Below are 17,423 nucleotides of genomic sequence, written 5' to 3' on the forward strand. Positions count from 1 at the left end.
TCAAATTCAAAAAAAATATGAAGTTTTTGTTAGTTTAACGACATATTTATGGGTTGAAATTTTGTTGAGTTATGTATAAATGAAAGTGAAATGTAATTTAGAAATAATTTGTAATTTAGGGAAATTATTTTGGGCTGATTTCCATTATACGTATTGGGCCTCTTGAGCGTGATTATGGGCTTTCATGGCCTTGAATTGGGCTGGGCCGCTTCAATTGGGTCTGTATAGGTTTAAATTAGAGTTGGGCCACATGTGGGGGGAACGTCAACTCTAATCTTTATCAATGAGCAAAGTCAAATTCATTACATTTCAAAAAGAACATAATTGTATTTCATAAATTTCTCTAAATCTTATCAAAAACATAAATGATTTTACACATTAATCACATATAACTTGTGCATTACATGGGAGAATAAACAGATAGCAGCACGGTTGAAAATGACTTTTAAGAGTGATATTTTGCTGTCACAATGAACCTTTACGTAGTATGACAATAATATATATATTTGTTCACTTTAGTCATAAGTTTTCGTGGTTTTGGTCTTAATTTCAAATAAAAAGTCTCAAGCCCACGAAAAAGTTGGTTCGCCACATGACTATATTGTTAAGGCTCACACGTTGATATTATATTATCCACTTTAAACATAGAATGTCATTTTTTTTTTATTGTGTAACTAAACAATCACGAGACAAGAGTCCTCCTTCTCCCTCCAGCTAAAGCACTTAATGTTGCGCGCCTAAGAGGTAGCGCTTTCAGAACTTTAGGTCATTGACAACCCTTGACAGGGCATAGTGAAAGAATCTCAGCAAGAAGTTGGACTAGTGGCTTTGCACACTCCATCCTTCGGCCCTTTGGGTCTCGGTCAAGCAATTCCATTGCCTTCACTCAACCAACTGGCTACCAACCCACTACAGGATTGACTCGGATATAGATTTGAAAACTACTTTTTATGTATATATAAAGTCATGTCAAAGACATACACTCATAAATTGAATACCAAAATTGTGTGAATGCTTGTAGGTGGCGATGTGGATATCGAATATGATGATCATATGGTGTTGTTTTTTTGTGAAGAGACTATGCAGCATAAACTGGCACAGATGTGGGTAGGTAAATGCTTGGTGAAGCGGATTTCCAAATTCCACCTTTAATTTGTAGTGGTAGTGGAGCTTGCTCGGACACACAAATATCATCCTCACAGCCCTTACTCCATAAATCAAATCCAATATACATTGGTTGGTGTGTTCATTTAGTTGAGTAGGCTGAGGTCAACGTATATGAACTGCTCTAGATTCTCCAAGTCTTGCAACTTACTTGCTAAAACATCTATTTTGAGCCAAAACATCAAAGATTTGACTAAAAAGATGGCAAGAATGGTTGGATTATTCAACTTTTAGACTAGATTTAAGCTAAAGTTATCAGTCAATTGGTTTGAAAAGGGGCAGAGGAAATAATAAGGTGGGGAGTGGTGGTGGTAGCCATGTCTATTGGCCATGATACCTTAGAAATGGAAGATGAATCTAATGGCAATACCTCGGTGTGGATAAGAAGGCTCAATCATCAACCATTTTGGTCGGCAACAAAGATGATAATGTCGTTTTCATAGTCGCCTTCGTGTACTTGCTTGTCAATTATCGTTCTTTCTCAAGATATGGCCATTGTTTGTTCTTTTATATAATTTCTCTCTACTCATTTACAAAGGTTACAATTTTTGTCGATTCATATTAACTATGTATGTTGATACATAAGTCTTGACAAAGGGAACACGTCTCATCTACACGTGATTCAATAGTGTCCTTTTAGTTTGAAGAGAAAGAGGTGACTTATTGTTCGGGTCACAAGTGTAGTAAATTTAAAAGTTCGAAAATTCAGTGGATACCTTTAATTTGATTATAATGAGGCATTTACGTGTAGATGACTTAAGATTTTCTATTCCATTTTTTTAACCGAACTAGTACAGAGACATAGACTTTAACATGAACTAAAATTCTATCGTTCGTTGATTTAAACTTTGAATGTGCTATCAAATCATTAGCACAATAGAAAAAGGAAGTAATTTTGTTTAAAGTGAGTCAAAAATGAAAGAGAAAAAGGGGCAATTCTACCCATTTTTCATTAGGCCAACCAAAGTGTTGATGATAGATGAGTTACCAATTTATATAATAAAAAAAAAAACACATATGGATAAAGCACACATAATGTTATATAGTGCCATCCTACTAGATTCAATATGCATCTTAATCTCAAGATTGTCTCGTTATTTTATTTGATGTGACTACACTTGTAAGAAATAAGTAAATAAGGTTAAGAACAACGAACCTCCACAATAATATAACAGTGAACAAAGCATATCACTCTTTCTCTAGAACTTTCGAGTAAGTATTTACAATTTCTTTATTCAATATTTGAGAATTCTATTAACATGATTAAGAGGACATAACTCTGATACTATATTAGGAACAATGAACGTCTATAATGGTATGATATTGTTTACTTTAAGTATAAACTCTTGTAGTTTTACTTTTCATTTTTTCAAAAAATGCTTATTATTTAGAATATCATTTTTATTACTCTGTCTTTGATATTTGATATTGGACTCACCACTACCTCCTATTTCCAGATGTAGATATGCCAACAAATCCCATACCATTTCCCAAGATTTTGTTTTTATTTATAATATCTCAAATTTTTTATTTTGTATGAACAAATTATTATTATTATTATTATTTTAGTTAAATAAGCTCATCTTACCAAGGACTTGAAAACTTTTTTAGTGCCTGTTGGCGTTTGAGAGATAAAGAACTTCCAACTCAGGAGGAGATTATTATTATTATTATTATTATTATTATTATTAATTCTAAAATCATTAGAGATTAATTAATACTTAATATTATATTGTTAGTGGATCTATCTAGATTTATTGACTCAATTTTTTTCATAAACATAATCATATAATAGATTATAACTTGATATAAATATATTATTTTATTTTACATGCTTTATGTTATTTTTATATTAAATTGAAAATGTAAAGAATTAATAGAGTATTAAACAATTATATTAAAGATTTTGTCCGAGACATATCTATTATAAAATAAAAAAAATGTATTTTAATGGTGTAAAAAGATGATAATTGTATGTTATTGGATGGTTGTGATATTAAAATGAAGTTGAATGGAAAAACCTTATAAGATTAAATAATATAATATGATTATATTAATGTAAATGTGTGGCGTACGAAGGCATAGCACGATCAAGCACCCAATGAAACTGAAAAGGAGTTTAAAATAATAATAATAAAACTAAACTGGGCCTGCGGGCGGTTAGGCTCGATACATTTGGGCCTTGAGTTTTTTTTTTTTTTTTTTTTAATTTCTGCACCTTTTTTAACAATTTTCACGGCGTTTTTTAAGGCAAAAATAATTATTCAGCCAAGTTTTTAAACTATTTTTGGTAAGAAAATAGAAATAATTACCAGTTATTTAATTGTGAGATGCAAATTTAAGAAAATTTATTAACGAAAAATGAAGATAAAATAAGTATATTTAAGAAAAAAGGATAAGATTTGATAATTTTGTGTAAAAAAAATAGTAATAATAAAAGGTATTAGAAGAAATTATGAGGGTGGGATTTGAAAGGGAGAGGGGATAACGTGTAAATGTGAGGCCAAATGAAGGTTGTGGAGGGTTTTCAAGGAACAGACTGAGAAAAAGGTAGAAAAAAGAAAAGGGAGAAAATAATAAATAGAGACTTGTGATGGGGCGAGGTGGCCATGTGGCGTACGCATCGTCAGCGCGCGCCCCACGCGCATCCCGTGTGGCGGAGCCTGGGTTCCTATTACCCACCGGTTTCGCCTCAAAACCAACCAACGCCCTTTGAATGCGACTCCATTAATATCCCCTTCCCCGTTTTAACCTAAATTACCTACTCCCTCTTTACTTCTTCTTTTATTTATTTTTTTATTTTATTTCATGCGTTTTCATTTGATTAATACAAAAAATATTTAATAAAATTGGAATTATTGGAGTTTTTCGAATAATAACAATAAATAATATATGAATAACCCAATTGATAATACATTCTATTTGTATGAATTTGAATCCTTTCCCAATCCATTATATATTTAAAAATAAATAAATACATATAATACTTTTTAAAAAATAATACATGCATGCCATCCATTTTCTCTCTTTAGAAGAGAAGACAAGGGGAGGAAGCCAAATCAACTTTGTAATATATATATATTTATATTACTCTCCATAATTGACTTTGAAAAAGAAACATAAAAATAAAATGTATGTGTTAAAATTATCAATTAATCCAATGCTAAATGACACTTAAATAGTATTATATATATAGTTTTTTAAGTCTTACGTTGTCGGAGAAGCAATTTTCTTTGTTGACTCCTACTCCAATTCTTTACATTTGAATAACTTTATGAGTTGATTTCACAAACTCATGCATCATCACATTCTACTTTTCTTAAATTATAAACTTACATACAAATTTTTAAAATCATGTCTAGTGAAAACTCTAATTTTTAATTTAATGTGACATAGGTTTAAAAATTCATTTATTTTTCGTGCTGGTTAAATATTTTAAAATATATATAAATATATTAAATTGGTAAATAATTAAAGGTTTATTATATTTATATTTTAGATTATGGAGAATATTTTTGGTATCAAGACATCGAAAATATTCTAATGTAAAATATATTATCTTCGAGTTTAAATAGAACCTTAGCAAAGAACTAAATTAATTTAAGATGGTAGTGGTATTTTTATAGTTTCATTTCGTTTCTAAGATCTACTGACCAAGGACAAATTTAAGAATATTCATTCCATACCAAATTTTTCCGCATCGACAAAATTTATTTACTAACTTTTAAAATGAAATATTTTACTTTTTAAAATGCTGAATGGTGAAAAACTATAAAATGTTAAATATTTTCTATACACATTTTAATTAAGGAGGGACAACTGTCCACTCCTTTTTGATTGTGCAACACATTTTCAAAGGTTAATTAAACATAATTTAATTAATTAATGTATTTATTTTAAGTCAAATATGTTAGCTTACTCACTGAGTAGTTTGGAAATTAAAAATACAATAAAATAAAACTAATTTTATTATTGCAATATAAAATTGAATTGCGATTTATATTTTACTTTTTATTCTTTAAAAACTAATTTTATTTTTGTTTGTTTTCTAATTCAACAAAAGTATGAATTAGATACCATGGTTAATGTGGACGGAGCAATAGATGCAGAAAATATGGCCGTATTATTTATTATTAAATAAATAAAAATTAAAATATTTCATAGTTCTCGGTTAAATAATGTTAAAATAATTTTTCGTTTTAATTACAATAAGTTTATAAATCATTATAAAATTTAAAATATCTGAAGAGTGATTTGGTCCATATATTTAAATAAAATTTTAATATATTCTAAATTTCAAATATATCCAAGTATGCCACGTTTAAGCTTGGAACCATAGATTTATTAGATACAAAAAAATAATAAAGTAATTTTTGACAATTATTATTAATTTTAAAGGTAAATTTCAATATTTATATGGTTCTAAAATATTAAATTAAATGTGAAAATATGAAAAGTATAAGAACAAAAAAAAAATGACTACTGATATTTATATAATAATAATAATGGTAATAAATAATTGAACAACATTCACTCTGCACGCTGTTTATGAATTATAAATTATTAAAAAAAAAGTTTTGTTACATTTTTAAACCTTTAGTGATTATGCTTACTTCAAAAATTTTAACATAGGCTTAAATTATTTATTTTTTAAAATTCATTTTCTAAATATAAGATAGGTATCAAAATATATTTAAAAATATAAAAAAAATAAAATAAAATACAAGAAGCAAACAAAGTATTTTTAAATAAATTGTCAAAGTCTTCAAAGCATCTACACTAATACTTTTTTGACTTACGTAAAATAAAAGTTGATACCGGTTGATTAAGTGAGGTGAGTAAAAATGCATGGATAAGACCTTATTTCATTTATATATTTTTTAAATTTGATTCTTTATCAGCTCAATTTTTATTCACCCACAATATGAATTTTGTATTATCATTTTTATTCGGATTTTATTTTATATGGTTGTCAATAAAGTCACACAAGTAAGTTTATAAAATACAAACTAATTTAGATATAAATCCACCTTAGGAGACTATAATTAACTTAAATTAGTAATCATGAATTATTCCCCTACTTCTTTTAATAATACAAGAGCAAGTTATTGTATTTTTAGCATTTTTTTTTTCTGACAGAATCATTTTTATTCCTAATATCATAATTAACAGTATAATTGATGTTTTTGGAAGTTATATTAATCCTTCAAGACAAACATAATAAATGACGAAAGTTGTTGTTTATTAACTCTTTTTTGAAACTTAATTTAAAAAAATAAAATAAAAATTAGACTTATTATTTGAAAATACTGAAAATTTTAGTTAAATTACGTCTTATTTTCTTCTAAATATTTTGTATATTATAAAAGACAGTAATATGAGGCAAGTCAGTTATATTATAGCTATCCTTAAAACAAAACAAAAAATAATAAATTATTATCTTAAATCAAAAAAATAAAATAATATATACTTTTTCGGTCTTTCCAAAATTTTCTTTTGACAAAATTAATACGAATTTTTGGAAGAATATATTTGGATTAAAACGAATATCAAATATGGTATTCATTGAAAAAAAATTATTTATTAAAATTATATATATATATTTAAAATAATTTATTCAGTAATTTTAGGGAGAAGGGAGATGTTGTAGCGTGAATTGGGGAATGATTTTTCACACAAGCCATCACGTGTCAGGCAATAGTATCACGTGAGCAGAAGGAGGTGACATCAGCGTCCACGGTGGCAACATTTTGATCCACGTTTCACCGAGCAGACTATATAATCCTTTGCCGATAGATGTTTATTCCTATAGAAACCACTGTAAGTGCGTAACCAAGCCTGGTCTAACCTTTCTTCTCCGTTGAATAATACCAAGCAGATAATAAAAAAGATTTAGAGAGAGAAAGTTACATGAAAAAAGCCGAGAGTAATTAAGAGGAGATAGAAACGAAGATCAGTAGGAGCAACGAGGTGAGGGCGAAGAGTTTGGAGCGAGGAAGCTTCGGAAAGGACAAGGACGAGAGAGGATTTGGAGGAAGGAGTGTTGGATAGGTCAGAAATTCAGAGAGACTTCTTGCGAGGGGAGTTTTTAGAGAGAGAGAGAGAGAGAGAGAGAGAGAGAGAGAGAGATGGCTACACCGTTGACAGGGCTACAACACCGGGACGGTGGCGGAGGAGTGGCTTTCTTGGCTAATTCTGTAAACAAAATGGATTCCGCCTCGTCTCCGTCGTCGCCAAATGATTGTCTGAGGAGCTCCGAGCCTCAGTCTCCGATTCTTATTTTTCTTTTCTTCCATAAAGCAATTCGCAATGAGCTTGATACGCTTCACCGGCTGGCCATGGCGTTCGCCACCGGTCAGAGAGCAGATATTCGCCCATTATTTGGACGATACCATTTTTTGAGATCGATTTACAAGCACCACTCCAATGCTGAAGACGAGGTAAAAATTTCTGATCCATTTATTTACGGATTTTGCCTGTATATGTCTCGCAAATTTTCTCCTCGTTTGCTTCTCTTTGGAACCTAGCATTATCGATCAACTTCCCTCGAATGTCTGGCTTCTGGTTTCCCCCTTGTCCAATTGATGATTGAGTCGTAGGAGTCGGGACGGAAATGTGGTTACTGAACTCGGTCAGTAATTGAAAATTTCTCAGAATCAGAATTATAATCTATTTGCTTGTATTACACTACGGTACTTTAATCGTTGCTTATGCGTGATGAATTTTTTAACATATGAAAACTGTTCAGTAGAACTCATCTCCTGTCTTCTTTTATGCGGACTCCATTAAAGACGATTCGACCTCGTGAGACAATCTTCTTTAGGAATTACTGGATTCTGATGTCCGATGCGTCCAATCGCTAGCTTAATTTACGTCTCATGGTCGTGTACAGTCTAAGTCTGTCGATAAAGAAAATGTTCTTCGGGAGGAGAGTAAAATTGAAGAAATAATTTAGAGCATTGTTTTGTCCTTGCTTAATCGTCCATTTGCATTTCGAGTCATCAGATACCTTTTACTATTTTATGGTGTTTATGAGTGGCAATTTGCCCCTTCGTTTTGCATCAGTATCCATTTTCAACAACCCAAAAAATTGAAATTGAAAAATGGATCTGGTGTGGCTGGTGTCCTTCAATCAAAGCTGAGCTCTGCTGTTGTTTGTAAGGAAAGATTTCAACTGAATGTAGTTCGGGGGGGATGGTAAGGATACGGAGAATTCAACAATAATGAGCTTGTACATAAAATTAAATATGCAAGGAGCTATCGGGTATGAACCAGTTGGATTTTTTTTATTGGTTGAAATATGAATTTCTAGTGCCTTTTGCTGCTTCCTGCTCGAAAAAGGAGTGAAGAAGCTGTCTTAAAATGGTTCTAATGATCCATGGGATATTATTTTGCAACACTGAGCTTTCTATCCTATATTCTATCAAAATGGCTATAGGATTCAAAAAAACATTGCCGTGAGAGAACAGCCAAAAGTTACAGGCATAATCTTGTTTCTCGGAAGGATATTTCAATAATCCTTTTTTCTTCCGCTCTTTTTCTTCCTACTTGCTGCTAGAATTCTTACTTCTGAAAACATAAATTTGAACTTGCAGGTAATCTTTCCTGCACTTGATATTCGTGTGAAGAATGTGGCTCAGACCTATTCCCTTGAGCACAAGGGTGAAAGCAATCTGTTCGATCATCTTTTTGAGCTTCTTAATTCTAATACACAAAATGATGAAAGCTTCCCAAGGGAGTTAGCGTCCTGCACTGGTGCCCTAAAGACATCTGTGAGCCAGCACATGGCTAAGGAAGAAGAGCAGGTACTCTTTCACTGCTGTCCATGTCTCCCTAGTATCTTTTGCAAATCTCTGATCACTAATTAGTTCCATCTTACAAATGCAGTGTTTAATTGCAGTCAACATCATAATTCTGTTGAAGAAATACATCAATTTTGCACACTAAAAAAACTGTAGATGCTATTAATATATTCTACTTATAATATCTTACCAGTCCACACTCTTACTGTATGTGTAATAAAAAATCTGAATTTAACATATAGTTTATATGGTATGATTAAATTGGACTGGGTGAGAGATATCTATGTGTGCACCAAAAATTATTTAAATTGGACAGGAAACTACCATGATCTATGATGTGATTTATTCAAAGAGGTGGAATTTGGGTATATTCTTTTGGCTACATGTCTAGTGATACATATGCACTTTTTCTGATAGATATTCTTTGTATCTTCACTATATTCATTTTCCAGGTATTTCCCTTGCTTATAGAAAAGTTCTCCCTGGAAGAGCAGGCATCTCTCGTTTGGCAGTTCTTCTGCAGTATTCCTGTGTACATGATGGCTCAATTTCTGCCTTGGCTTTCATCATCTATTTCACCCGATGAATTTCAGGATCTACAGAAATGCTTAAACAAGGTGGTCCCCGAGGAAAAGCTTCTCCAACAGGTATAGGTTTTACTTGGGTTCTTTCTTCTGATTTGCCAATTTTATTTATTGACGATTACCGATACGTTTTATGGTAGGTCATATTTACTTGGACGGAAGCGAGAAGTTGTGACTATGCATCAACAAGTTGCTTGGATGATTCTCAAGTTGGATATCATACAGATTCTACTACAAATACATCACATCATCAAATAGAAAATGTAAATTGTGCTTGTGAATCGACCAGCTGTGGGAAAAGAAAATATTTGGAGTCAAGTTCTGATACATCAGATTATGTGGCAACTCATCCGATCAATGAAATACTGTTCTGGCATAATGCCATCAAAAGAGAATTGAATGACATTGCTGAAGAGGCTAGGAAGATACAACTTTCTGGGAACTTTAGTAATCTATCAACTTTTAACGAGAGGTTGCAATTCATTGCAGAAGTTTGCATTTTTCATAGGTATATTATTCTCACTCTTTGTTGTACAGATAGTTGGAATATGTCAGAGTGAAAAATTATTTGCACCGATTTCATAAAAAGTGCCAAGAGAAAGAAATTGTGGCAAGAGAAATCAATGTGAAATAATTTTCCATAATTTGGCTGTAGTTTTTGAAAAAAATTCTATCATTAAGAACGTAGTTATACTTCAAAATTTTATATGAGATGCCTTTTAATTTTTTATTGTTATGCATGCATATTTTTATTGCACACAGTTCATATTCATTCAACTATTTTATTGATATTATTCCAACAAAACTTGTATTACTCACCCCTCTTTTCCCATTACAGTATTGCTGAGGACAAGGTAATCTTTCCTGCAGTAGATGGAGAGTTTTCTTTTCTACAGGAACACGCTGAAGAAGAAAGTCAATTCAATGAGTTTAGGAGCCTGATTGAAAAAATTCAAAGTGCAGGGGCTAATTCTACTTCAAGAGCTGAATTTTACGTGAAGTTGTGTTCTCATGCTGATCAAATAATGGATACCATTAAGAGGCACTTTCATAATGAAGAAGTTCAGGTACACCCTTCCTGATCTTATTGCAATTTTCTTTCTCCATTTTTTTATGGCCGGCTGAAACAATGCCGAAAGTTCATTGTAATTGTACTCCAGTATTATACAAACATCAATTTCCAAGAAAGAATATAAGAGTGCCTTTGTAGATGATAAATGTGATACCTTATGAAAATGAATGTATCTTGTATTTTCTGAAAAATGAGTTGAATCTGTATTGATTCCCTTGGTTTTTAGGTTCTTCCACTTGCTAGAAAGCACTTCAGTTTCAAGAGACAACGGGAACTTTTGTATCAAAGCCTGTGCATGATGCCCTTGAAATTGATTGAACGTGTTTTGCCATGGCTGGTAGGATCATTGAAAGAAGATGAAGCTAGAGATCTTCTCGAGAACATGCAGTTGGCAGGTTTGTTGATGTAACTAGTTTTTTTTTTTTTTTTTTTTTTTTTTTTAAGAGACAAACTTATGAAATTTGTACTGCAAATGTTTATTTATTTATTTATTTGTTGTTGTTAAGATTAGTATCAGTAGTGGTTCTGATAGCTTATAATTCTTTGAATCAGCTCCAGCTAAAGATACTGCTCTTGTGACTCTCTTTTCTGGTTGGGCTTGCAAGGCCCGTAATAATGGTTCGTGCCTGTCTTCAAGAGCAGTTGGTTGTTGTGCAGTTACAAGGCTCACTGACATTGAAGAAGACATTATTCAATCCTCTTGTTCTTGTACCCTTGCATTGATTGCAAGGGAAGGTCCAAAGTCAGATCCCGAAACTAATGTTACTGTTAAGAGGCCAGCCATACGCAATAATATGCCTATGCCATGCAAAACTTGTGATGGCCATATCGCTTCGGAGACTGTTAATGTCCAGCAACAGTGTTGTAGGGATCAGTCCTGCCGAGTTCCAGCTTTAGGAGTAAACAGCAAGAATCTGGGGTTAAGTTCTATTTTCACATCCAAGTCTATGCGATCCTTATCTCCCAGCTCTTGTGCACCATCTCTCAATTCCAGCCTTTTTTCATGGGAAACAGATTGTGCGTCTTCTGATGTTGGGTCTGCAGGCCGTCCCATTGATACTATTTTTAAATTTCACAAAGCTATACGCAAAGACCTGGAGTATTTAGACGTGGAATCTGGAAAACTTAGTGATTGTGGTGGAACATTTCTCCGGCAATTTATTGGAAGATTTCGCCTTCTATGGGGGTTATATAGAGCTCATAGTAATGCTGAAGATGATATTGTATTTCCTGCGCTGGAATCCAAAGAGGCATTGCATAACGTAAGTCACTCGTATACACTAGATCATAAGCAGGAGGAAAAATTATTTGAGGACATTTCATGTGTTCTCTCTGAGATTTCATTCCTCCATGAAAGTCTGCATGAGGTTTCGTTGGATGAGAACTTTTCTAGGAGTGATGTTGGCTCTGTTAATGTGGCGGGGAAGGATTGTAATAGAAAGTACAATGAGCTTGCTACAAAGCTTCAAGGAATGTGCAAATCTATAAGAGTTACCCTGGATCAGCATATTTTTAGGGAAGAACTTGAACTTTGGCCGCTGTTTGGGAAACACTTCTCCGTGGAGGAGCAAGACAAAATAGTTGGTCGTATTATTGGGACCACAGGTGCTGAAGTTCTCCAGTCAATGTTGCCATGGGTAACATCTGCACTTACTCAGGATGAACAGAATACTATGATGGATACATGGAAGCAAGCAACGAAAAACACCATGTTCAATGAATGGCTTAATGAATGTTGGAGAGGGACTGCTTCATCTACTCTAAATGGTGCAACATCGGAAGCTAGTGTTGCTGAAAAAGGTTTGTGGCATATTCTATTGCTCTCACACTTGTGTTAGATGATTCCTCAATTATTCAGCAATGAAGAAAAATGTATATTGCATATCTCTCTCTCCTTCCAGATTCTGGGCTTATTGGGAGCTTGGATCAGAATGATCAAATGTTCAAGCCTGGTTGGAAAGATATTTTTCGCATGAACCAAAATGAACTTGAATCAGAAATCAGAAAGGTTTATCAGGACTCGACTCTTGATCCAAGGAGAAAAGCATATCTCGTGCAGAATCTTATGACCAGGTTTGGTTTGATATAATATTTTAAGATTTTTTTTCAATTATGTTTTATCTTACTCCGAATTGAATAGTACAAGTTACTGCAAGCCTACGATGAAGGTTAAATTAATTTCTCGCTATTGTTTTGAATTAGTCGCTGGATTGCTGCACAGCAGAAACTACCTCAGGCAAATGTAGAAGATAATTCCAATGGTGAAGATGTAGTGGGACGAACACCATCTTTTCGCTGTGCTGAGAAAAAAGTGTTTGGGTGTGAACATTACAAAAGAAACTGCAAGCTTCTTGCTGCTTGCTGTGGAAAGTTGTTTACTTGTCGATTCTGTCATGACAATGTCAGCGATCACTCAATGGACAGGTATCATTTCAGGATTTACATCACATTCAATTTATATTTCCCCCCTCTGATATTTAGTCTTATGATTTTAGAAAAGCAACATCAGAGATGATGTGCATGAACTGTCTAACAATTCAACCGGTTGGGCCAATATGCACAACACCTTCTTGCAATGGATTATCAATGGCAAAATACTATTGCAATATTTGCAAATTTTTTGATGATGAAAGGTACAAATTCTGATACTTTATCATTTTGATAAATACGATATATGATATTATAATATCTGTGGCTTGATAAGACCACAAGGGAAGTAATATTCTCAAATGAGATAGCTAGAATAATGCGCCGATAATGTTTTATTAACAATTTTGCACATAACATCGGATGAATTTTTTCACATCAGATACAAATGATTGCTTTGATTATTAATATTTCATGAAATTTTCCATTCTCAAGATTGGATATAATTTTTATTCCCGTTCATATCTTGACTTGCATGCTGTAAAGGGCTGATAAATGGTGACTGCAAGTCAGATTCATGAGTTTACTTTAAAGGGTTGATAAATGGTGACTTTGGCATTAAAGAACTGTTTTACAACAGTTCTTGACAGGGCTGAAAGTAATAGCTTGATAGCCTTCATACATGGCTGACAATAGGCAGTTCTTAGCCGACTGAAATGTTTATGGATAAAATTCTCAGCTGCTGACATTTATGGATAAATAAAAAGGAGAGACTAATTTCTTCTCCCAGGAGGTTGTCGAGTGAGTCAGTTTTTAACTCACTAAAAATTTAGTGAACAGAATACTAAAATCTAACTGATAATATGTTCCAAGTCTGGTCACAAAATTAGACTGCCTCAGAAAGTTCAAATATAGTAACAAAATGACCAAACAAGCTTAACATATCAGCACCCACACAAAATAGCCAAAGCTCCCGACTAACTACAAATCTTCAGAAAGCCAATATGGGTTATTAACTTCATCGTTTCTTCACCTTCAAGGTTCAACTGATGGGAGAATTTTGTTCTTGTGCCTTGCATAATGTTTTTTATAGCTATCCTATTTCATTGGATTATTCCAATTGTAATGTTTTAACTCATCTGGTTTGTTTACTCTTGCCTTATAGGTTCATTTCATCAATGAAATTCATTTCTTATTTAGCTTTTTTTAAAAGTGTTCTAAAAGAACAGGAATCTAGCTAGATCCTTTTTATTATTATTTTTCTTTCCTAAAGAGTGCACGCACTCTTTATGTTAATTATAAACTCCTAATTTTTTTTTTTTTTTTTTTTGGATAATTGTCACGACTGTGCACCAGGGCTGTGTATCATTGCCCATTTTGTAACTTGTGCCGTGTTGGGAAGGGTCTTGGAATTGATTTCTTCCATTGCATGATTTGCAATTGCTGCCTTGGTATAAAGCTGGAGAACCACAAGTGCCTGGAGAAAAGTTTAGAGACAAATTGTCCCATCTGTTGTGACTTCTTATTTACATCCAGTGCAACAGTCAGACCGCTACCCTGTGGTCATTACATGCATTCAGCATGCTTTCAGGTACTAATTATTTTCTTACCAGCTTCTGGATAATTTAACTGCTCTGTTTAGTTGGTGTGCTGTTCTGTAAAATGAGTTTAGGACATTGATGTTATATGACATTCTGGTGTTTATAGGCATACACATGCAGCCATTATACCTGTCCTATTTGCAGCAAGTCCTTGGGAGATATGGCGGTAAGGGATTTGTCAATTCTTTTTGTTGATTTATTGTGCTTATTCTGCCTCACATTTTCTTATGTTTAATGTTTTTTTTTTTTTCTTGGTGGTGATTTTTTTGGTGGGGGAGGGGGTGGTTTTAATTATTTGATTCCCGTAAATTAATCCCACAAGAAAATCTTATGAGCTAAATCTTTGAGCTATCAAAAAAGATTGACCAGGAAAATAGATACAAGCAGACAATTTTTGTTCTTATTCTCAGCTTGAACTCACCCTTTCTTTATGATTCAGGACCTTTTTTTTTTTTTTTTTTTTTTTTTTTTTTTTTTTTTTTTTTTTNATGTGGAATAAAAAAGCACAGTATGAATTCTGCTAAGAAAGGCGAACATTACTGGGAAAAAATTTAGGATATACTAGAACGTGAATCAGACAAGGATTCGACAAGGTCAATAATAACCTATTCTTGCCTAGTCTATCTCCTGCTCTCTTCCTCGAAGCTTCCGCTCTTTTTCTTTCCACTCCATTTAATCCTCTACTGTGTAATTTGTCATAATGACCTAGAATGTATATATTTATATAATTAAAATTTTTAATTGCACACATTTTGTTTAATGTAAAAGATAATTGATATATATATATTTTTTTGTTCTAATTTTAACTTCAACGCGGTTGCATATTTGTTGCTTAAAACTTATAGAAATTATCATTTTATGGTTAAACTTAGTACCACCATATTGTAACTATATTTTATATGGATGAAGTAAATTTTGTTGTTTATTATCCTATAAAATTAAATTATATTTTTATATGAGAAAAACTACATGACAGTTATAATTTCTTGTTTTTTATAATTTTAAAATAATCATTTAAACACAAATTTTAACAACTTAATGGGCAAGTATATCATGATTTTGAAGTATTCACTAATGAAGCACACCATCGTCATCTTTATATTTAAACTTTGTATGCATTGTACCTTCATCTTTTTTGGTTTGTTTGTGCGTAGGATTTTGAGTAATTCAAATTCTAATGAAGTTTACATGAATTTCGTTGTCTATCATTTTTTTTTTTTTTGGTAAAAAAATGTTCTAGAAGGCTATATTTCGGCATATAAAGGAAAATTGAATAAGATTTTTCATATTGTTTTGTAATACGTTCTCAGGTTTATTTCGGCATGCTTGACGCCCTGTTGGCTACTGAGGAGCTGCCAGAAGAGTACAGGGATCGTTGCCAGGTACCTTCTAATATGTCTTCTTTGTTTGGTGGTTTGGCTTTTGAGAGAGCTGGGTGGCATTATGATCAATTGTTCTTAACCGATTATGTAACTGCTGCATCATTGCACGAAAAATAGAACCTCAACTTCTTCCTTCCCCTCGAACATGCAACAACACACACAAAAGAAGAAGTTCATCTTTAACCCTTTTACTTAGCTGAGTAATCCAGTTCTAATTTTGAAATTTTAGTTTCATCAAAGTCAACTATGGACTCAAATAAGAGTGGTGATATTAAAACCTTGCATTGATTCAGTTGCTCTTTCTAGGAGATGCACCTTTAGGTACTGAGTTTTGTTGAAGCTAGTATCATAAAGATAATACGTTGAACTAATGCAACAATTCTAAAATGTTTAAAAGCTATGGTTCTATAAAACGAAGTGATATTTTTAGCCATTATGTTTCTGCAGATGTTTATATCATAAATTAAGGTGTTAAAAAAGTAGTCTAATGATGATGTGGAATCCAGGACATATTGTGCAATGACTGTGAGCGGAAAGGCGCATCAAGGTTTCATTGGTTATATCATAAATGTGGGTATTGTGGATCATACAACACCCGGGTAATCAAGAACGATGCATACGCGGGCTGCCCCTCTTCCAACCAATGAGTGAGAGATTTCTTTCTTTTACGGTGACAAAAGTAAATACACGCTTCTATGGCTTTCATTTGTACATATTATATCAATTCCTCTCCACCAGGAAACTGGTTTTTTGTTACATCTAATACACGTTGTGCATATCAGTCTATGTACATGCCTGCCCCTTTGCTGATCCGTTTTATATGGCTTCAAGATTCATCATGCGAACTGTACAACTTACTTTCGGATGCAATGTCCATAGAACATCATCAATTTACCACTTCAATTATACTATAGATATCGAGTGTTCTTTCCCCTCGTTGCATGCATTGGCATTTCCTTTTTGTTTGGAAATAATATACTGTTTATTGTCTTCATTTTGGATTCCAATTTGTGTGTGTTGATATGATTTGGAGTCCTTGCCTATTGTGTCAATTATCAGGTCCATGTAAGGTTTTGTTAGATTCTGGGTTGAAATGTATTTCCTTCCAGTTGGTCAAGTTTTAAAAGTAACTAGGCCCTCAAATTTGTAAAGCATATTTTTTCGATGCCCTATTTCACAAGTGTCGGAGATTTTGAGGATTTTTCTTGGGAAAGCATAATGTACGTATTTGTTAAAATTATTGAATGGAGCAATATTTTAAGGAAAGACTTGAGGCATAAAGTTTAGAAAATGTCTAGTAAAGTTTAGTAATTTTTTTTTTGGGGGGGGGGGTTAAGTTTTCATGTAACCACCAAAATACTAAACTTTACTAGACATTTTCTATAAAATTTTGAGCAAAAAGTGTTAAAATGACCCCAAAAAAAAAAAAAAAAAAAAAAAAAAAAAAAAAA

General features: G+C 32.7%; 1 protein-coding gene across 2 annotated transcripts; it reads left to right on the forward strand.

Moving 5' to 3' along the window:
* Positions 1-7,292: 7,292 nt before the first annotated feature.
* Positions 7,293-16,914, forward strand: LOC111793070 (zinc finger protein BRUTUS). Of its 2 annotated transcripts, none has more exons than XM_023674781.1 (14): positions 7,293-7,604; positions 8,760-8,969; positions 9,419-9,613; positions 9,691-10,058; positions 10,389-10,617; positions 10,849-11,017; positions 11,175-12,422; positions 12,524-12,695; positions 12,825-13,046; positions 13,118-13,255; positions 14,346-14,580; positions 14,697-14,756; positions 15,901-15,972; positions 16,479-16,914. In XM_023674781.1, exons 1-14 carry the CDS (start codon positions 7,293-7,295, stop codon positions 16,617-16,619), a joined length of 3,771 nt encoding a protein of 1,256 aa, XP_023530549.1. In that variant the 3' UTR covers positions 16,620-16,914. The 2 variants fall into 2 exon arrangements, with proteins under 2 accessions (XP_023530549.1, XP_023530550.1); XM_023674782.1 differs by lacking the exon at positions 7,293-7,604 and adding an exon at positions 7,613-7,795.
* Positions 16,915-17,423: the final 509 nt, after the last annotated feature.

This window comes from Cucurbita pepo, chromosome LG04 (assembly GCF_002806865.2).
Source record: "Cucurbita pepo subsp. pepo cultivar mu-cu-16 chromosome LG04, ASM280686v2, whole genome shotgun sequence".
Taxonomy (NCBI): Eukaryota; Viridiplantae; Streptophyta; class Magnoliopsida; order Cucurbitales; family Cucurbitaceae; genus Cucurbita; species Cucurbita pepo.